Raw genomic sequence first — 23281 nt, forward strand, 5'->3', positions numbered from 1 at the left:
CCATGGCCAGGAAGGAAAACCACATCCCTCAAATGCTGTTAGAGGTAAGGGCGATGCTCAAGAAAGGAGCCATCGAGCTCGTCCCAAAGAGGCTCCGGGGCTCCGGAGTATACTGAAGATACTTCCTCGTCAGAAAGAAGACAGGAGGATGGCGTTCCCTCCTGGACCTTCGTCGACTAAACAGATACATCAAGGCACAGAAGTTCCGGTCGGTCAACCTCCAGCACGTGCTGGGCCAGCTGGAGGAAGGCGACTTCCTATCGTTGTTGGATTTGGAGGATGCGTACATTTACATCCCCATACTAAAAGGACAATGAATGTTTCTCAGGTTAGTGGTCCAGGGACGGCACTACCAGTTCAAGGCCCTCCCATTCGGATTGAAGTCGGCGCCCAGGGTATTCACCAAGTGCCTAGCACCAGTGGCGGCACTGCTGCGCCTGCAGGGAATCCACGTCTACCCCTACCTGGACGATTGCCTCATCCGAGCAAGAAAAAGGGAACTCGCCGTCGAACACACAGCGAAGACCGTCCGGCTGCTCACGGACTTGGGATTCTCCAACAACTTCCCCAAATCCCACTGGTCGCACTGTTTCTGGGAGACATGCTCGATACAGTAGCGCGATTTGCCTCGCCGTCGGAGGAAAGGACGAAGGCCATCCTGGGCAAGGTGCAGCGTCTGCTGGCCACGGACGTGGCCAGGGTGAGGTCCATCAAGTCCCTTCTCGGGATGATGTCCTGATGCATCTACCTGGTGCGCCTGTGCAGGCTTCGGATGCGCCCTCTACAGGAGTTCCTCGACGCCCGTTGGATGCAAGCGACGGGCAGCTTCGAGGACAAGATCTCGCTCAACGAGGTATTCCGCCAAGCAATTCAGTGGTGGGGCACCCGGCGCATCTCGCGGCGGGCACAGACTTTCAGACCCCAGCACACCAGGTGACAGTGACGACGGATGCCTCCCTGGAGGGGTGGGGAGCGCACACTGGAGATCTTCACGTGAGAGGCCTCTGGCTCCCGGAGGAGAGGTCGCTCCACATCAACATACTGGAGCTCCGAGCAGTGTTCTGGGCCCTCAGGTCGTTTCTCCCGTCCCTCAAGGGCAAGGTGGTGAGGATCTTCACCGACAACACCACCACAATGTTCTACATCCGGAAGGAGGGAGGAACAAGATCCCCAGCCCTGTCCAAGGAAGCCCAGGATCTGTGGCACTAGGCCGTTGCCCAGGGAATGTTTCTGGTACCGTTTCATCTGGCAGGGACAAACAACACAATCGTTGACTCGCTAGCAGGGAGCTGCACTCGTGCCACGAGTGGGAACTGCGTCAGGATCAAGTGGATCGACTCTTTCAACGATGGGGCAAACCCCAGATCGACCTGTTCGCAACGGCGATGAACTCCAAGTGCCAGAGGTTCGCCAGCAGGTTTCCCCAGCCGAGGATCATGGGCGATGCTTTCTCGTTCCCCTGGGATGGCCTGTTCCTGTATGTTTTCCCTCCGTTGCCATTGCTACTGCGACTCGTCAACCAGCTCAAGAGGTCCTGGTGCAGGATGATCCTCGTCGCACCGGCGTGGCCGAGGCAGATCTGGTTCCCAGGCCTTCTGGACTTCAGCGTCCCCACCAGTCAAAACACTGTCGACGGACGCAGATCCTCTCTCCAGAGAAGGAGGCGCCATCCTTCATCACAACCCGGAGTCGCTGAACTTGCAGGCCTGGCTCCTGCAGCACTAGATTTTGGAGGGTACGATATCCCGGCGGACTGCAGAGAGGTTCTTGCAAAGGCCAGGGCGTCCTCCACTCTCAAGTGCTACGGACACAAGTGGAAGAGGTTCTCTGTCTGGTGCCGTGCACAGAAGATTAACCCTCTACGGATTACGGCCCCTCAAATGCTACGTACTTACTGCCGCTGGCCAAAGCTGGACTAGCTCATGCTTCCATCAAGATACATCTGGCAGCGATTTCCCGATACACCAGAACTGCAGGACCGTCATCCCTGTGGTCTCATCGCCTGGTGAAGGAGTTCATGAAAGGACTGTTCCGATCGTTCCCGCTGGTGAAGGTTCCAGCCCCGGCGTGGGAACTCAACGTGGTGCTGACCAGGTTCATGGGCCCGCCATTCGAGCCTTTGCATTCGGCTCTGTTGAAGTTCCTGTCGTGGAAGACAGCGTTCCTTGTGGCCATCACCTCCGCACGATGCGTGGGAGAGATTCAGGCCCTATCCTGCAAGCCTCCATACTTGAATTTTCACGAGACGAGGGTGGTGCTGAAGACACACCCCTCCTTCATGCCCAAGGTGCCGTTGGACTTCCATCTCAACGATCCCTTGGTGTTACCAGTTTTCTTCCCGTCGCCTTCGTCGCCGGCCGAGAGGACTTTGCACTCGCTGGATGTAGCTAGAGCGCTGAAGTTCTACGTGGACCAGACGAAGAGTTTTCGGAAGACATCACAGCTGTTTGTGAACTTTGGACCTGTAATCCAAGAGAAGGCTCTCTCGAAGGCTTCCATTTCTAGATGGCTCTCCAGCTGCATCATGCACTGTCACCTGTTGGCAAACCGACCGTTGCCCGGCCGTCCGAGAGCCCATTCGACCAGAGCGATTGCTGCTACCACAGCGTTCTTGTCTGGTGTACCGCTGCTGGACATCTGCAGGGTTGCTACGTGGAGGTCGACGCACTCCTTCACGAGATTCTACTGCATCGAACGGGGTTCCAGGGAGGAGTCCAGAGTCGGCCAGGCAGTGCTGCGCAACCTGTTCGCCTGAAGGTGGGCCTGGTGAGGAGGTAAGAGTTGCTTAATGTTGAGTCTATGTAATGCTTAATGTTGAGCCTTTGCCACCTCCCGTGGTTGTGCATGTGTGTACTGCTATGTATTCTTATATTCATGAGCATGTGAATCCATGCCAGACCCCATGCTGGAGAAGGAACAAGTTACTTACCTGTAACTGTTGTTCTCCAGCATGGGTCTGGCATGGATTCACATGCAAACCCTCCCTCCTACCCCTCTGCAGCTCTTCACTTGGTCATACTGCCACTTTACGTGCTACCAAATCTGAGGATGGTTGCGAGGGGCGGGGCTTAGGGAGAGGGCAGTCATTGGCTGGGGGCAGTATGACCCAGAGACCAGTGATTGGTTACTACTAAGAAAGACAGATCAGAAACGAAACTGATACTGATTTTTTTCTTTACCGAGGATTCCCAGCCTGATGACGGGGAATACTCATGAGCATGTGAATCCATGCCAGACCCATGCTGGAGAACAACAGTTACAGGTAAGTAACTTGTTCTTTATTAGAGAAAGCTTATTAATAGTAGCTAATGTCTTAATTTTGTTTGTAAATATTTAGTAACAGGTTATGTATCAGCCTAAATGCTATGTATTTCTTACCTTGGATAATGAAATTGGTTGCTGGCAATGAGTGCCTTTCTCTCATTTTTGCACTGCTTGTCCGTTTTTTCTCTGAACATGCCATGTTAGAAACACAGTCCTACTTATAAGCTTGCTACCATTTGGGGTGTGTATGAAGTGGCCACGCTGCATGCTGCGACAAAAGACAGAATACAAGGAAGCAGGCTGCTGCACAAACAAACATGTTGATGTTTTAATACTACAAGTGTGATTATTAAATATGTATGTAATTGTTTATTGACAAATTGTGTGTATGCCTAATTCACTGTTGTATTATTTTGTAAAAATGTATCCTAGCTTCCTAGTGCTTTATAACTGTATTAAATTGCCAAAGCTGAACTTAAACGTTCCAAAATGGAATGTTGTTCAGCTTTGAATATGTTGACCATAAATTGGATACCAGCAGAATAATAATCTACATTTGCTAGATAGATCACTACTTATAAGTCCAATGCTGTATACCAAATGGGCACTTGTGTGGGAGGGACAAGGGTAGTTTACCTATACTCCAGACTCGCACCAGCAAATAAGGACCAGGTAGGTCCTGGCAGGCATCCGCCTGCAGGGCTTGTTCCCGCCTGCCCTTTACCTCCATTTTAGCCTCTGTTTTTCCCTTAATTCCTATGCCTTCCCCTCTTTTTGCCTGACCCTCCCTCCCTGCCCCATGAGAGCTGGATAGGTCAGTGACTGGATCATGTGACCAGGAAACCTCTGCAACACCAGGAGAGCCTTTTCTCCACTGGTGGCATATTGTTTAGGCTACTCAAGCCTTGCACCAGTGGAGAAAGGACCCTCCAAGAATGTCCTTGCAGGCATCCACCTGCAGGTCTCATACCCACCTGCTCTTTACCTCCATTTTGGCCTCTGTTTTCCCCTCTCTACCCATGCCATCCCCTCTTCTTGCCTGACCTCTCTCCCCACCCCGCGAGCCCGGGATATGTCTGTGAATGGGTCCCATGACCAGGAAACCCTTCAACACCAGGAGAGCCTTTTCTCCACTGGTGGCGTATTTTTAGGCTACTCGAGCCTCGCACCAGCAGGGAAAGGACCATCCAGGTAGATCCTTGCCACCAGGAAACTCTCCATATCAAGGATCCTCTCAGGGCAGCCATGCCCGGGTTGCCCCCGGCTAGGGGGCACAAGGCAAAAGGCAGCTTCTGAAGAAGCAGCTCCATTCTGTGTTTGCCCGGGATGCCTGCCACAGTCAACCAGCAGCAACTTATAAGCTAAGCCTGGTGTGGGCGAGGAGTGTAGCAATTACTGTACTCCAGTAAAACCCCTCCACTCTTATTACCTAATGCCATATAGCCCCGCTGCACGTAGCCTAATTGTGTGGAGTAGCCATGGGTTGCATTTAGCCTATTTGTGTAAGATAGCAAAATTCTGCACTTAGCAATTGCAATTGACTAGTTACGCATTGCATTTGGATAGAATTGTGAAGATTAGCCGTGCGTCCCATTTAGATAAAATTGTGAAGATTAACAATGCGTCTCACTTAAATTGTGAACATTAGCCATGCATCACACTGAAACAGATTGTGAAATTTACCATGAATATCGGGGGAAGGGCAATGGGTCGCATTTAGTCAGAATGTCGGGGGTAGGAAATGTATTGCCACTAACTAGCCATACTAAAAACTCATCCATCTGCATACACCCTTAAACTATGAACTAAACATAACCATACCTCTACAGCACCACAAAATGCATGCACTTCACAAAACCCTGACAAGGAAACAAACCATACAGAATATCACCTCAACACCACATGACGCCTACCAACCGAATATGCACCTACGCTCCGTGTCCAGTTTCTCCGAACTGAAGCTGCCAACAGCACATCACAGCTCTCTTGCTCTTCTGTCGCTTAATCTGACTAACAAATCCCACCACCCTCGTTGCATTGCAATCTGCCAGAACGCCAAGAGAACCATGCAGGTGGCAGCAGTGCACGGTACATGAACCTTTAACATAACACAAATACATAGATATCACTGTCCTGTTTCAAACGAGCATTGCAAGTGTCCATTTTATAAATCCACTTTGCCTCCTATTGTTGTAATAATAGTTCTCCGTTTCCACCTCTGAAGGGCAGCCTCACTTGTTCTATTCCTGTGCATTTGTTGTTCATAACTTCTTTGTTTTTATGGTTTTCTAGCCAATTGGGTATTTGGCACCTTTGTTCTTGATTGCTGCAGTAGCACTTCCTGTACATTTGTGCTGGCACATACATTGAATCTAATACAATACGTATCTAGTGTTACAATTTACATATTTGTGAATTGTGTAGTTTATTTGGTTAGGCAGTTGTATTTCTTTGATTTGGTCCATCATTTGATAACCGATTTTTCAACTTTTGCATTTGACATTGCCACATTGCTTGGATGTAACGATGTTTCTTTAAACATGTATTCATCTTTTTTCATAGAAGTAGGAATCACTATGTTTCTTATTGTTGTTGCATTGTGATATGTGATTCTAGGTTGATGTATTTTCGGAGATCTTTATCTGGGAGCAATGAATTCCAGTGATTTCCATTTGTCAAGATTTCTGCATCATATTTGTCAGTGTCCATTAAGTTAGTAGTCCGCCCTTATTTGCTGGCTTTATGGTTAAATCATTATTTGGTGATAGGGCTTTGAGGGCTGAAGCCTCATCTTTAGTCAGGTTACATGGTAAAATGTATGTTCTGCTCTAAAATTTAGAGTGCTTCCACAACTAGATTTTCAAAAGTCAATTTTTGTGGACTCAAACGATTGTGTGTCATAAAGCTGGAATGCAAATGTAAGCCTGTCGTATCAACTGGCATCAGCAAGTTAGAGTCCACAAAAAAAACGTTTCCACGAAAGAGTCTTGAAACACTCGGTCAATTTGCTGAAATCTGTCACAGATGACCTCAAGAACACACCAACTCTTGAAGACAAAGGGTTTTTATTAGGTATTGTAATAGGAAACAACTTAGGGTTGTCCTTCTCTCTCTCTCGTGTCTTCCTCTGGTCTCTCGCCACCCTAGCCCACTCTTCCCTAAACCCCAACATGGTTACTGGAGATTGGTAACCAGTACTGTCTGGTAAAGACATGAAGGCAACCGTGTCATCTTTCTTACTCCCTATGGGGTCTTCTAAGTGGATCCTAACCTGGGGTGCCACAAAAAGAATGATATCAGGAAGTGGTATCTTCTACCCACCCGGGTCTCACTCAGTCCTTACCTCTGATGCTCCTTGAACTCCTCACCCTGATGTTCTTTCTTTCCTTTCCCTTTCTCACACCCTCCTGCCTTCCCTTCCTCCCACTCTCTTCCCTTCCTCACGCTTGTTAGGCAGAAACCTGTGCAGTTCCCTTAGGGACCACTGCACAAAGTTTAAGACTACAGGTGTTTGCAGTAACCTTAATTGGTAGCAGTCTGTATCACCCAGATTTACCTGGTAGCTGTGGCTGAGCAGTCAGACTTCTCTCAAGAAGAGTTAGGCAGTATATAGAGTATACACATTAGGTACAAAAATACAGTAGCACAAGCAAACACTGATCAGAGCTTGGGTATAAAAGTATATAATTATTTATTTAAAAACACACTTGTAAAAATACACTGGCACTAATATGTCAAGCAGGTTCAAACACAGTCACTAGAAATATATACACCTCCCTGATTAATTATTGGACAAGTCTTAGGAAAAGAACACCACATATTATCAATACAGAGGTGAGTGCTTAACCAAGATGGCACTCCAATAATTATTTAAAAAGGGAGGGAAAAGGCAGAATTAGGAAAGCACACAATACCAACACTTTTAAAAGAACCACAGCAAGTCAAGAAAGGCAGAGTCTACTGTAGAGAAAGAAAGTTCATAGGCCAGGCCCACTCTTGGAGAGAGCAAGGCGGAATGTGCCCTAAGATCACACAGTTGAAGTACACTTTAAAAGTCTTTGCAGATAGTTGAAAAAGGAGTTGGATCAGTTCAGAAAAGTTAGTTAACAGGTCCCAGGTCACCCCATGCTAGAGAGTCAAGGATTTACGGGACACCTTGAACAGTCTGTTGCAAGGTGGACCAGGCGGGACACAGTACCTGAAATGGTGAGAAAGCACCAGCGGGGGCAGTTGTTCCTGGCAGCGGGTGCAAGTCAGTGCTTCGTCCAGGGAAAGAGAAGATCTCGACGTGGAGGAAAGCTGGAGGTCGCTGCATTGCCAGGGAAGAAACCAGCCGCAGAGTTTCTCGGTTAAAAGGTACTACCCTTTTATTCGCGGTAGTGGTGAAGTGTGGCTATCCGGCCGCCGGGGTGATTGGCACGGGCGATTCGACCACGAGACGATCCAGGAAGGTGAAAAGAGGGCGAACTGGTTAACCGCACCAGTTCAAAGGAAGAGGACTCTCCAGGAAGAAGATCTTCTCTGTCGTTGGGAAGTGGTGAGTAGGTTCAGCAGGGCTCCACCTGTGGTGTTGTCATTGCAGGTCGGCTCAGCTTCTCCCTCTTCAGATTCTTTAGGTCCTGTGGCGACTTCTCAAGTTCCAGTCCCCAAAGCCCTGCTTTTATGCAGAAAACCCCCATTCATCAGTCCTAGCTGTCACTCAAACATGTTAAGTGGTGAGCCGGGCGGCTCACCACTGGGCCAATCACACAAGAGTGCGACTTGAGTTGCCTGAGGCAACTCAGTCCAGGGTGCCTATTTCCCCCTCCCACCCATCCTGTAGACCCAGACAGAGTGGCACCACTTTTGGAGGCTTCTGTGCAGAAGCCCGCCAAAAGTGGAACAAAGGGCTCGACTTGGGTTGGAGTTTACAGAGGCGAACACAAACGCCCTTTTAAAACCGAGTCCTGGCAAAAAGACCCAACCGGGGAATAAATATTAAATAAATAACCCGGCGGTATCTTTAACATTGCACCAAAAAAGTGGTGTGTTTAAAATGAATGGGAAAATCCCATAGGAAAATATTCCGGGGGAATATTTCGTGTGGTAACCACTGCCACCAGCCAGAAACTCGACGAGGGGGGACTGCACAATGCCCCCCTCGAAAAACAGACCCAGGGGCAATCTAATTACCCCTACCAGTACTTCCACAAAATGATGGTTTGTACTGCACAATATGATGGTTTGTACTGGTCTGTTCACAATTTAAGACTAGTAAAGTCAATGGTGACTTTACATGCCCTGGGACACAGTAGTCAGTCCCAGGGTATGGAGTCTATGTTTGGGGGTCACTATGACACCCCTGTGTTACTGCACTGAGGGTGCTGTGTAACACACATAACTAAAAACACATGAAGCCGATGGAGTAAAAGACCCCATAGCCCATAAAACACATTACAAAGTCAAAGGACATTCTCAAATCATGCCTAAGAGTGGGAGAAAAAGAGTCTCACTCTTAGCAGGAGAAAAAAATAAACCCCAAAAATCCAGCAAAGCTGCTGGGGGACTCACTAGGTTTGAGAAATTAGCCTTAACAGAGAATTCTCCCTAACACCACTCTCCTCCATTTCCTTCCCCCAATCTCCTCCTTCTCTCCCTCATTCTACTTTTCTCTACTCTCCACCCGCTACTCTCTCCTCCTACCACTACAGCCTCTTCCTACTACTCTCTACTCCCCTCTCTCCAACTACTCTCTACTCGCCCTCCTCGCTTCACTCCACCCCTCCTTCTCTCACGGTCACCCTCCTTTAACACGCTTATTCACCATACTCACTCCCTCTACTCTTGAACTTAACCTCAGTCACCCTCTTCATTTACCATACACGCCGTCTTTCACCTAAGGGCCACTTTATCTCACCAGCCAATACCTCACCTTGCACACACACTCTGTAATTCTCCACTCTACCGTTTTCCTCCTACTGGTATCTCGATCTGCCCTTTTCTGCCATTAAACTCGCCTGAACAACCCAGACTCCCCTATTTGTCCTATCCCCTTTTATCCTCTTCTGCCAACTTCCATTAACTGGCTCCCCAGGCCTATCACTACATTGCTGTCTCCCAGGGGCTCGGTTACTCGGATGGGAAACAATAAAGTAACAACTAAGCCCTGCCCCTTTTTTTGAAAGAGAGTCCACCGGTTTCTCAGAATGGTGCCACGCTTTCAAAAGAGAGTCCAGCGGTGTCTCAGAATGGTGCCTTGCTACACAAGTCTCTTCCATAGTTCGTATTCTGTGTTGGATGAGCACCTGGATTGCCGGCCTGCCTTGAGCGATTAACCACTTACTTGATGATTACCACTGCCTCTCTCGCTGGTGAGCTGTATGTTCAGTTCACTGACTCAGGGAATTCTGGTCTCGGCCACCTGAAAGTTAAGAGAGTGTACACTGGTCATGTTGTACAGCATGTATGGGATGGTCAAAAGTTGTACTCTGCAATTGTAGCGAGGCACATGTAGAGGAGACAGGACTGGCTTTGGCAAACACCCTGGTAGGCCATCTACCACAGGTTGAGAAGGGTCTCAATGGCAGGTCAGGTCCCTTGCTCTGTCATAAATCACTCTGGAATTTGTATAGGCACAGCACATGTCACTGACCACTCTAGACATCCCATATCTACTGTTTCTTGTTTAATGTAATGTTTTGAGGTTTCGTTTGATTTGGTTTTGTGTTGTTTTGTGCGATACCTTATTGCTTTCAGTTTTTCCACTGATGCATTTAAGGGCTGCCATTTAAATGTATATACCTTGGTTTTGAGGGTCGTTGGTGGCTGCAAGAGTGCATATACATGTTTTAGCATCTGAATTTTTACACATTTGTTTTAGTTGTTATTCAGAATACAGGAACACTTTCCTGAGACAAATTTCCATTTTCCCATATTTTGGAGCGCATCTGTGGTATTACAAAAACACATTCCTTCTCTTTAATCAGTAACCTGAAATATGTACGACAGTAAACTTGTCTATTAAGGACTATTGCACATGTTATGTTGGCTTGTACTGCACCATCTCTATATATAATTTTTTTGGTGGGCTGTCACTGACTAGCATGAATTTTAGAACAACAATTTCCATTTCGTAGGGTTTTGTGTTTTTCAAAAATGAATTCCTCCCAAACAACTGAAACTAAATCTCTAATGCCTAATAGTACATTATTTTATTGCAGGCTAAAACAATCAGATAAAGCCATGCAAGAGGTTGTTGAAAAAAATGAAAAGACGAAGCAAGAATTTGGTGGCAAGATTCAAGCTTTGCAGGATCAACTTGCAGACCTGAGCCTACAACGGTATGATACCTCTGTTAATGGAAACGTTAAGTAAATGCAGGAGGTAATCTAGTGATGTAGTTAAAAAACAATCTTAGTTCAGAAAAATTGTTTCATCAGGGATTTAGTTTAAATGAAACACTAAAATGGTACTTTGAAATTCTAGTTTTTACTCTTGTATTAGACAACTTAACTTATTAATTCTACTGTCTTATTGTGCCGCAAATATACTGAGTGCTTCAATTGTTTTAGATTGAACACTAGTACATTTACAACCTGATTCATGGAATTATTTGCGTGAGAAACGCAGATTTGCACAGCTTTCTGACCGAAAATCCCTGTTTGAAGTATGGGGATTTTCGGGCAGAAAGGCGTGCACATCTGCATTTTTCACGCAAATAATTCCATGAATCAGGCTATTTATCTCCCTTTGATAGGATTGTTATCCACTGTCTTGGACTGGACTATCGGTCACCGCAGAGAGCCCATGACACAAATGGTGACATCATCCCTCTAACATTTAAGAACAGAGGCCAGCCTATCTGCACTCCTCTGCTTATCGGATGGACCAAGGGCACTATCTTCTGCTGGATGGTTGATTTACTCAAGAGACCATCTACTTGCAATTGCAGTGATTTTTAGCCCTGCTGCGCCATCAACTATTACTCATTAGTTGCAGACACTCTATACTTTATTTAAATGAACACCCACTCCCTTGTCAAACACACCCTACGTGTGTTTTGTATGTTAGAAAAGAACAAGTTAGTCAGTGTGTAGTGACTTCTGTAGTCCTAGTGCACAGTCCCCTTTCCTTCATATTGTGTGGGCGTCCCCATATGGGAACGAAGTCTTTGTCCCCACAAAGAAATGACACTTCCCCTTTAAGAGAATTAATTTATGTGCATGTAAGTACGAGGGTAGGCGTGAACGTGCATGCTGACCCTGCTCTCTGGCGCAACACCTCAGTCTCTATTGTCCCGCATTGGGAACGACAGTCCTAACTACACATTTTAACCATGAGGAGGATAGAGGGCGGGGTGTATGGAGGAAAGGGAACTATGGACTAGGAGTACATTAGTCACTACGGTGAGTAACATGGTCTTACTTCTACGTCCTGTCCCCTTTTCTCCATACTGTACGGGCAATTCCATCGCAGCCCCACAATTAGGGAGGAGTAAAAAAGTTACTTTGCACAACCGCTTGGCCGAAAGCTGCATCTTCACGTGAGCTAACATCCAAACAGTAATGCCGGCAAAAAGTAGGCAGAGTGGACCATGCCACCGCTCTGCTAATGACATCCAATTGCACAACTTTGGGAAAGAAGTAGGGGTTTGTCCTGTAAGGGTAGCCCAACTTACAGGGGTACCCCTTAATTATATGGGCACCCCTAATCACACTCACACCAGAATAAATACACCCTTTTAGAGAAGTAAGGCCAAGAGTCTATCTTGCAAAGATAACACATTTATTCTTTACAGATATGAGGATAGGAGCAAATAACTCCGCTGCCTGAACGGTGTTGCTCAACCGTCCCATTCTCCTGCAAACTAGTGCCAGGCAGGAGCTTATATACTCTTAGCTTGGTCACTGGTTATGGGCATGGCGTCATCCAAAACTGTCCTTCTTCCATACAAGGGGTGCTCCTGTCTTCCTTTCTTCATGGCCATTAGGACAATCACGGGCAAGTCTAGAAGGGAACATATCACAAGCAACAGAAGAGAATAGCACGGGTTGGCCATTGAGGAGAGAATTACGTTTAAGTCCCTCACAATGGTCCATCGATGCCTGTATGGCAAAGCCCCTGCATACCTAAAAAAAGCATTTAAAATGCACGAACCAACCAGAAATCTAAGCTCCTCAAACAAAGGGCTCCTTCAAACTATTCCAGCTAAAAAGCTGAATGGTCTTGGCAAAGCATTCTCGAGCAGAAGTATCCTTAAATGGAACGAGCTACCCGTGACCCTGAAGTTGGAAACAAATTACATACACTTCAGAAAGAAACTAAAGACTTTGCTATTCAAATAAATTCCTGGCCAGATAAACATTAATTCCTAGCACAATGCTTAACATGTCTTAATTATGTGGTTATACCACTGTCCTGTTTTATGTCTTTACATGTCCTGTCTTTTTGGAATGCGCTCTGATGTCTGCGGGCTATAGCGCTATACAAATAAATAAATAAAATGGTCGGATTTCTGTTTAGATTCAATAAATGGGCTCCTGGTTGGGAGCCTATTCTACCCAGGAGGGTTACTAGTTGAACAAAATTACAATTGAATAGGTCCGGATAAAGATGTGCTCAAAAAAACACTCATAAAACCTATTTCCCTCTGCATACAGAAAAGAAAAACTCACTCAGTCTACTTCTGAGGAAAGATTGTTTGTTAATCTTTTTTAATTTTTATAAATTGGTATAAAATGAACATTTCTTTCAATAATATGACATCACAGAATGTTTCAACCAAAAAAACGCACAGACTAAAGGATTTACAACACATAGAGCCAAATGTTTTCTGGCGTAACAGTCAATTTTTGTGTGTAAGACAAACTTCATCACAGTTGTTGTTTGTCACAACAATTCACATAGTACAATATATAACAAAAACACTTTCACATAGTAACAACAAAACAAAGGTTGTGAAAAGCAATCGTTCTATTTGGGGGTAAGCAGTGGCGATGCACTGTGGTTAGGGGTGCGTCTACACCAGGGTGTTTCAACCGTTTAGGGGAGCCTATTTAGCCCAATCTTGTACACGGTCTTCATCAGGACGAAATGCTGTACCTTATGTAGTGCGTTCTGCAGGGGAAAAGGGAGAGTCTTATCAGGAGAGTGCGGGAGCACGTATAACTATAGAAAGATTTAATCATGTACTGTGTGGTCTCTACATTTTGCATAATAGAGCACAGCTTACCTGTGGGTACTTATTTCCACGGGCACTATTTTCTAGGACCTGCTAGGCGTAGTGAGGATCTCAATGTGGTCCTGTTACAAAAAGCAGGGCAAGGGCACTCAATACTGTTTAACAGAGTCCTTTAAATGCATGTGAAAAATCACAGTTACAGAGAAAATACCATCCGCGATATGCGTGGTGGTGGAATCTTACCTCCTTGGTCAAGGCTTGTAAACCTGTGGTTACAGATGTTTACAATTTCAGGATGTAATCTAAAAAAGAGAGAAAGGGGAATGGACGGCATATCAGAGCTGTGGCAACGCATATGGGCCGTCAAGAAATCTCTGACTGCACGCATGAGCCTGGCGCGAGCATACCTGTGTGGATGTTCGCACAAGGATGAGCTGGACGAGTGTGTTCCTCGCTCGAGAGGTACTGAGTCACTCCGCGGCTCGGTGGGGGCCTAGCAGTATAGCTTTGGTAACGCTGTTGCTACGGACCCGGATTATTTATATGGCGGCCATTTTGAGTCGTTTGGACGGGAACGGTTAGATTACATTGCGTCCCTTGGCCCAACGTCGGATGTAATCAATTTACAGTGTACCCCATAGTGTAAGGATTCCAAAAAGGTAGTTTAGAGGTAAAAGTATAACAAATGGTTACCATGGTAACCATAGGAATCACAGAAAGGAATGACGCGTACACCACCGCTGCAGCAGTTAAATTGAGACAGAACGGGAGAATGCCTAAAATAATGCCAGAGTGAAATTCTGTTAGTTAAGGTGCACAAACTCGCTAAACATTGGTTTTAAAGAGACAGTGCATGTGTGTACATGTCTCAACGATGTCGAAATTACATGCATTCTGAATTTACAGTTGTTGACATCCACATACATAAATGAAAACATGCGAGAACAGCTGTTATGTCATGACCTTGCATATCCACAATGTCCTGAGAGAAGAAATACATATTGTTAGTGCAATCATTCATAATATGTATTTTGACAAACACAATTTTGTGTAAGATAAATGAACAAGAAGATTTTTGGGCAATCCTGATTCATGACCAACTGCTCTTGTACACAAACAAATTATTCGGCACGGGTCAGAATCATGTCCTATTTCAAGTGCAAGCGGGCATTGGGTTCTACCACAGGTACACCTTATATAAAAGACTTCCATTCAACTGAGATATTCAAACCAGATTGTACAGTGTTTGGTCTATGAAACCAGCGCTGTTCTAGTTGTGTCAGAGTTTTATTCATGTCATCCCCTCGCTTGGCAGGTGATACCTTCTGCAGAATGAACCATCTTAGGTCTGTATCTTTGTGGCCCTTGTTGGAAAAATGCTCTACCAAAGGCTTGTCGGCCACTTTATTCCTGATACAAGAACAATGTTCTGATATCCGCATCTTAATGGCACGTATGGTCTTGCCTACATAAATGAGGTTGCAGGGGCATCGTATCACATAAATGACTCCCTTTGTATTGCAATTTGTGAAATCTTTCATGGTCCATTTCACTTGTAGGTGCTCAAAAGATTTGTTCTGTAGAGTCAAAGGGCATGTGACACAGTGGCCGCATTTGTAGTGGCCAACAAGAGGAGGTAGATCCCATAGTCTACTTGGTACTTGTGGTGATGGTTCTATGAAGGTATGTACCAATGTATCCTTGAGGTTCTTATTCTTTTTGAATGCGAAACAAGGTACATTGTTCAATGTACCCGGGTGTTTGATCAAATGCCAATTATTTTTAATAGTCCTTTGAATCAATTGGCTAAGAGGTCCAAAAGTGGTGACACAGGCCATCCTGTCCAGTTCCCTCATGGGTTTGTTCTCTAGACAAATTTCTCCTGGGGTGTTTTTAGCCCTCTTTCTGGCTTGATTGATGGATTTTCGCGGGTATCCTCTCTCTAGTAGTCGCTCGCCTAGACCCTCTGCATGCAGTCGGAATTTATCCAAATCAGTACAGTTTCTGCGTATTCTTAGAAATTGCCGATAGGGCAAGTTGTACTTTAAACCCATGGGGTGATAGCTCGTGAAATGGAGGAGACTATTACGATCAGTGGGTTTCCGAAAAAGTTCTGTCTTGAGTCTGTTCCCTGTTTTATAGATATGGAGGTCCAAAAAGTCAATTTGGCCATACAATGATGATATCATCGATGAAACGTTTCCATAAGGAGATGTTATCTCGGAAAGGGTTCTCCTCGCTTACACCAAATTTTGTTTGTCAAAATACATATTATGAATGATTGCACTAACAATATGTATTTCTTCTCTCAGGACATTGTGGATATGCGATGTCATGACATAACAGCTGTTCTCGCAAGTTTTCATTTATGTATGTGGATGTCAACAACTGTAAATTCAGAGTGCATGTAATTTCGACATCGTTGAGACATGTACACACATGCACTGTCTCTTTAAAACCAACGTTTAGAGAGTTTATGCACCTTAACTAACAGAATTTCACTCTGGCATTATTTTAGGCATTCTCCCGCTCTGTCTCAATTTAACTGCTGCAGCGGTGGTGTACGCGTCATTCCTTTCTGTGATTCCTATGGTTACCATTTGTTATACTTTTACCTCTAAATTACCTTTTTGGATTCCTTACACTATGGGGTACACTGTAAATTGATTACATCCGACGTTGGGCCAAGGGACGCAATGTAATCCAACCGTTCCCGTCCAAACGACTCAAAATGGCCACCATATAAATAATCCGGGTCTTTAGCAACAGCGTTACCAAAGCTATGCTGCTAGGCCCCCACCGAGCCGCGGAGTGACTCAGCACCTCTCGAGCGAGGAACACACTCGTCCAGCTCATCCTTGTGCGAACATCCACACAGGTATGCTCGCGCCAGGCTCACGCGTGCAGTCAGAGATTTCTTAACGACCCATATGCGATGCCACAACTCTGATATGCCGTCCATTCCCCTTTCTCTCTTTTTTAGATTACATCCTGAAATTGTAAACATCAGTAACCACAGGTTTACAAGCCTCGACCAAGGAGGTAAGATTCCACCACCACGCATAACGCGGATGGTATTTTCTCTGTAACTGTGATTTTTCACATGCATTTAAAGCACTCTGTTAAACAGTATTGAGTGCCCTTTCCCTGCTTTTTGTAACAGGACCACATTGAGATCCTCACTACGCCTAGCAGTTCCTAGAAAATAGTGCCCGTGGAAATAATTACCCACAGGTAAACTGTGCTCTATTATGCAATAGACCACACAGTACATGATTAAATCTTTCTATAGTTATACGTGCTCCCGCACTCTCCTGATAAGACTCTCCCTTTTCCCCTGCAGAACGCACTACATAACGTACAGCATTTCGTCCTGATGAAGACCGTGTACAAGATTGGGCTAAAAAGGCTCTCCTAAACGGTTGAAACACCTTGGTGTAGACGCGCCCCTAACCACAGTGCATCGCCACTGCTTACCACCAAATGAAACAATTGCTTTTCACAACCTTTGTTTTGTTGTTACTATGTGAATGTGTTTTTGTTATATATTGTATTATGTGAATTGTTGTGACAAACAACAACTGTGATGAAGTTTGTCTTACACACAAAAATTGACTGTTACGCCAAAAAACATTTGGCTCTATGTGTTGTAAATCCTTTAGTCTGTACGTCTTTTGGTTGAGATATTATGTGATGTCATATTATTGAAAGAAATGTTCATTTTATACCAATTTATAAAAATTGAAAAAGATTAACAATCTTTCCTCAGGAGTAGACTGAGTGTGTTTTTCTTTTCTGTATGCAGAGGGAAATAGGTTTTATGAGTGTTTTTTTGAGGATTTCTGTTTAGGACATGCTACCTAACATATTGCTAGCCTATGCAAGAATACACTGTAGCTCATGTTTTTCATAATTTTGTTACATTATGAACATTTACATATAAAAACATGTTCCCGTCATTCTCTCCATATTTAATTAATTCGACTAATATTTGTATCTGGTCTTATAATATCAAATCGTTGTTTTCCATAATTCTGCATTGTGTGCATGAGCCTTAGCCTGCCCTTGGCCCTTTGACAGACTACAAACAGCTGCTGAGGTACGTGTTGCTCTGCCAGAGCTATCGAACACCACAGCAATGCATGTAGTCCATTTTTAGCGCAGGCCACATTCCTTTTGGCAGAGAGCCTGCTTCTACCATGCTTTGAGAAAAACTAAAATAGCATTTAACATTTACCAATGTGTTCAGCTAATAGTTATTTGCACCTTATATTTAAATAATAACTGCCTTCTCTCAGTGCCCACCCATGTCTGTGTGTGTGTGATTATATTTGCATGAATAAAACTTTCTCTCAGTGCTCCTCCTCCCTCCTGGTCTTTCGTAGTGCCTAGAAACAGTCCACAGAAGTCTTGCCTAATTGTAAAGCGCTTGGGAATGAAGGAAGGTGCTAGCTCCTTGCCAACATCCCCCCCTTTCATTACTTACACAGTAACAAACTCATCCCCACCCAACATATCTACAGCCCCAGAAATATTAGTTTGAGTTTCGTTGTTTATTGTATGGCAGGTGTTTAGATCCCTCAATTGAAACCATCATCTTTGCACTGTTAGGGACTACATTAACACAACATGGGAGACCCAATTGGCATGTGTAGAAGAGGACCAAGAAGAATACGATAGCGAGCATCAGTATTTTTACTGCTGCTCCCAGCCATGACGGGACCCAATCAAAGGCAAACGGTAGCCACTCTGTGTTCTGTATCTCCACCTTCTTTTTTTATTTGAACACCTAGATTGTGCACCACCTCGATAACATGGGATAGTGACCCATTCTTAGCATCCTCTGGTGGTACAAAAGTGCAGCAGCTACTTGTACCCCAGCAGCCAAAAAAGATGAAAAGAAAGTATCTGCTGAGCTAAAAAGTCGATACTCATCAGGTATTCCTCTGAGCAATGTGGAAGAGTCTTTCAGGACATAGTTTGATCTCTTCTTTCTTCCCCGCTGTTGAAATCATCCTTTTTCTGTCAGCATACCAAATTCTTATGTGATCTGCAAGTTTCTTTCTGCTTCTTTAGGTGCTGGAGTGGCTGTTGGCTCCTTGACAGGCATTTCTTCTCCCTTCAAGTGTTCTTCCGGGATTACTAGTAGCACTGAGTGCCAGGTGGCCAATGAACACTTGCCCCTCCAGGATGGTGGGAGGTGTAAGTAGACTTGTCGGCCACAAACCCAGTAGTAATCCATCACTGCTGCCGTACCTTTCGTCATATCAGGGATCACAAGAGTGTGGTTGCACTGTGTGTTTGCGCCAACATAAACTGTTCCTTCACTGCTGAAACAAAGTTCATAGGCTATGTCTCTATGTATTCAGACCGGCTTCTCCATTGTTGCATCCCATGTCAGGGGTGCGATGTATTGGGACCATATTTGTGCACACATAGACTCTACTTGGGCTATTTCCTTTATCAGTCCATCTGCCTGGCACGTCACTGTGGTGCCTTGCCATTTGTCGTTGCCATGCGAGTAACTTCCCAAGCAAAAATATGGTACTTGTAGACACTGATGGTATTTGGTGTTGCCATCGCATAACGGTGGGTCTAGATCAATGCTCCTCAACTGCACACTGTCCGCCTGGAATGTGTCCTTTATTCTTCATGGTGGAAGTTGTACCAGGCATTGTGCCTCTGTAATTGGGAGTGGATGTGGAACTAAAACCTCAAGAGCCCCTGATGCGTGCGGGATAAGTTCACACACGTAACAGCTTTCATTGATTACATTCCTTCCTGCAGTGCGCATATTGGAGTACCAGCTATTCAGTGTTTCTAAATGCTGGATGTCAGAAATGGTGTCAAAGCCCAACCCCTTATATAAATCATATGTCATTTGTACTTCCCGTTTCATTAGTCTAAGAAAACTTGTAGGGGTGGCTGGCAAAAAGTGAGATATTTTGTCATTCTTCTTTATAGACATATTCATATTAGCATTATTCCAACTGCCCCCCCCCTTTAAATGGCCACCCCATATAACAGACATACCTTCATCCACTCCAACAACCAGTGTCATTCAAAACAATATAATACATAAAGCATAATATAACAAGCTGAGATCTCTGTGTCTTTTAGTTGTTTTGGAGATGCATTTTCACATGAGACCCAGCCTGGGCATACCCCTGGGATGGGTATGTTTGGTATAAAGTGGGGTTTTCTTTGGTGACCCAGTCTGGTTCATGCATGATTGCATGTGCTTTCTGATTGGGATCAGGCGTGTTTGGCATGGAGGGTTTAAGTGTTATAGTGCTGTGCAAGGACGTTGCATTGGTTAGGGTGCAAAACTGAAAAGGCTAGCTGCTGGCTAATATTGACACATAGAGCATTGCCATTGGTGCCTTCTATCGATCTGGTACCCGAATGCTTATTAAAGGATATTGATAAGACAATTACAAAATGGTGAACATTTGGTATGTTTATACTTTGAAAATGAGCATTATCATAGCATTGCGTGTAGAATACTGTAACAAATCAGCAGAATATAGTACACTTATCCCTTTCTGTTGTCCTCATATTAAAGCTGTGTGTGGTTAATGTGTGTGGTTGTTATATGGTGTGTGGTTGGCTATGTCTGTTTCTAGTGCATTGTGGGTGTCCACACTCATTGTATCATCACTCCATATTTGGTTGAGTGGCTAATATATGAGGTGTAAGTAAGCAGTTAGAAGAGGGAACCCAGCCGATTAAATACAAATTGCATGCCCCGAGTTTGCATCCTGGCAGAGTGTCACCTGATATTGTATGACATTGCCTTGCTCATTACATAATAAAAAAACAACAATACACAGCCATTTTTAACAAGACATTAAAATGGCCTGGAAAGACATTAAAGGCATATGTCATGAAACATATTAACTAGACCTCCTTCCCACACTCCTTATACTCTCCCCTGCAGGCAGCTTCCATATTCACTCATTCTTCTACTGTCAATCTCCCATAGGTCCCCATTTCTCCTTTCTAAGTATGCTGGGATGCAGGCTGAGATATGGGTCAGATTCCTCTCTTTGTTGCTCTGGTGCTGTGCCTACTGGGTCCCCTTTTGAATTTAGCCCATTATTTAAAGAACAACATTTACCAAGTGTTCCTCACAAGATTGTCACCAATATCACTGGTTGTTTGTCCCAGGAAACCTCCCCAGCGTCCAAAGAATCCATTCACCTTCCACGTGGCTTGCACAGACGCAGGTCATACACCCCAGCACTAACCTGGTTTTGTGGCAGCGCAATATAACCTCAGTTTCCCAATGTTGCATGACTCCATGCTCCATGCTAGAGGTTCTTCACAGGAAGGTCCGTGAAATGCAGAGCAAAACAAATAAAAGGTGGAGTGAGGATTCTGCAAAGTGCCTGACAAAGTAGGGTGCACCATCACTCAGCTGATAAGGGGCACGAAAGCTGCAGGAAGGTTAAGAGAAATAGGTTGACAGTGAAAGTAATGAAACAGAGGTTTGGGGATGAGTGCAAGGCCAAAATACAGCAATCTTGCAGTTGTGGTTGCTCCAGCCCCTTGCTACAATAGACTATGCAATGTTGCTCCTGAGTTCAACCGACAGCACAGGCATTTACTAGCCAGGTGCTTTTTGCAGGAGGTTCGTCAACGTGTTGCAGGAGGCAGGGTGGCACTGTTAGCCAATCAAGTTCCTCCTTTCTTTTTTCGACAAAGCCGGTGAGGCCCTCATAAGCCCCTTTTCCATTCTTTCTTTTTTGTGGGTGCTATTTAATTGCTTTGTTGGGTCCACAATCACCACGATAAATGCGCACTAAGAACAATTTACCAAAAAAGACATGTCTCCATTAAAAACATTTGTGGAAGCATCACATTTCAATCAGATTGCATATAAATTAACAGGTAAAAAGTTTTCTAGAAAGCATCACTCGATGCACCTGTTCATCTACCTGGGCAACAGAGATAATAGATCAACAAAGACTAGATAGAGGCCAAAGAAAAGGACTTGTTTAAAGGTGTCACTGTCCAATCTCAAACATTATTTCTTCACCCATCATCGTGTCACCGTGCCCCAGACATCCAGACACGCATTAACTTGTTCTGTGAGTGCTCTTTATCTGAGGCTCTATGCTATTTGTTGTTTTTAAAAGCTTGAGAGTGCACATTTGAGATAGAGAAATATTTGTCCGCTGCATTGCTGTGTTCATTAAGGTTATCTCTTAACTTTACATTAAATGCAATACTGCATGTTGTCATTTAGGGTTTTTGTTATTGTTCCAACAGCTCAAGTCTGGAAAAAGAGTTGAAATGTGAAAAGGAGCAGTATCAGAATCTTCAGCATCAGCTGCAAAACGAAAAGGAGACTACCAATCTTCTTAGAACTGAGCTGCAACAAGTGCCAGGTTTGAAAAAGGTAAAGGTGCCATGCAGCTGTTTTACAGTTTCCTTTGTTCAATGAAATGCTTTGAATACAACCAAATAATTCTCAAAATATTGGTCAAGATTTACTTCTGAGCCAGAAGCAAGATGTGCTTACTTGCATGGATATGGCCTTCTTTGCAGACACATTTACTGATTTCAACAGACATGCAGGGGTGGGAGACAGAACTTGCCAAGCTCTGGTGAGATCAGTGCCACCGTGCTACAGCGTGGCTCCACCGCCAAGGCGTCTAGTGTTCTGCCTTCTGATTGAAGGTCACCCAAAACAATAGTGCCTGCAGACAGAGGTGAGCGGGCACCTAGCAGCATCACTACCTTATGGTAACAGCGTGAGGACAGATCTGGCAACCCAATGTGTCACTCCCCCTGTTTTGTGTATCTCTGAAAGACGCAGGAAACCCCCACTCTAGGCCAGGGTATTAGTGCAACTAGCTTGCTCAGAAGAAAGAGTCCAGAGGAATGTAACTTACAAAGTATCAAAAGGATTTATTGTACCCAATACATTATTTACACAAATGAATTAATCATAATTTAATCAACACTTTAGCATGTTATTTGCATTGCAGGAGAATTAAGAACACAGTAATTCATACAGTTCATATAATCAACAATAGATCAATCACTCATTCGTCCACAAACAGCCATCATGCATCCACATTCCATACAATTTAAATACCCAACAACAATACATATATGGTAAAGCCTATTAAAAAATCATGGCTAGCAGCTTTTAGTTTTTTAATAAAGTGCATTCAATGTACATGGCTGCTCTGGTTGTCATAAAAGTGGTCTATCTCTGGGGTGGGTCAGTTAGATGTGAAACATGACCACATCCCCAATATCTCGACCGGTTTCGTCGTTTTTGAGTTGCTTAACAACGTTTTCATCAGGAAAAACAAGTTCAACACTCTAAAAGAGAGGGACACATACGAAACAGCTATGAGACCCTAACTCTCAGGTAGCATAATGCACACTAGGAGGGGCCATTCAGAATGAAAATACCCCTTCAATTCAAGATACATTTAGCCACTATTATAAAAGTACATAACATAACATTAAAATGGTGTAGACGAAGGGAATGTTCTCAGGAATCCACCATTTATTTCCTATGATGTCAGACAGAAGGTGCCACCGTGAAAAACTGGTGCCCTGAGGTGAAGTGGAGGGATAGGCCTAGGCATCTGCAATCAAATATCGCAGAACAGATTAAATGTTGAAAGAGGAGGCAAGCAGTAGTCATTGAGCCATATTTCAGAAAGTGCGACCAATTGAGCCATAAACCAATAATGTAAATATGGGAATCATGGTATTTGAGAAACAGCCCAGGCGGTGAAATTACATGCAGAAAGCTTAAAGGGTGGTATGCCATCACTAACCTTGTAGCTAGACAAGATAACTTTCCAAGCTATAAAAAGCTTCTGCAGCCAT

General features: G+C 44.6%; 1 protein-coding gene across 1 annotated transcript in view; it reads left to right on the forward strand.

Annotated features, from left to right (window-relative positions):
- Positions 1-23281, forward strand: part of RUFY1 (RUN and FYVE domain containing 1) — a 1926102-nt gene that overhangs the window by 1363899 nt on the left and 538922 nt on the right. Inside the window, exons 13-14 of the mRNA XM_069652681.1 lie at positions 10464-10583; positions 21698-21827. Coding sequence (XP_069508782.1) covers positions 10464-10583; positions 21698-21827 — 250 coding nt within the window. The remainder of the gene's footprint in view (positions 1-10463; positions 10584-21697; positions 21828-23281) is intronic.

The sequence above is a fragment of the Ambystoma mexicanum genome, chromosome 3p (assembly GCF_040938575.1).
Source record: "Ambystoma mexicanum isolate Mex_15411 chromosome 3p, UKY_AmexF1_1, whole genome shotgun sequence".
NCBI lineage: Eukaryota > Metazoa > Chordata > Amphibia > Caudata > Ambystomatidae > Ambystoma > Ambystoma mexicanum.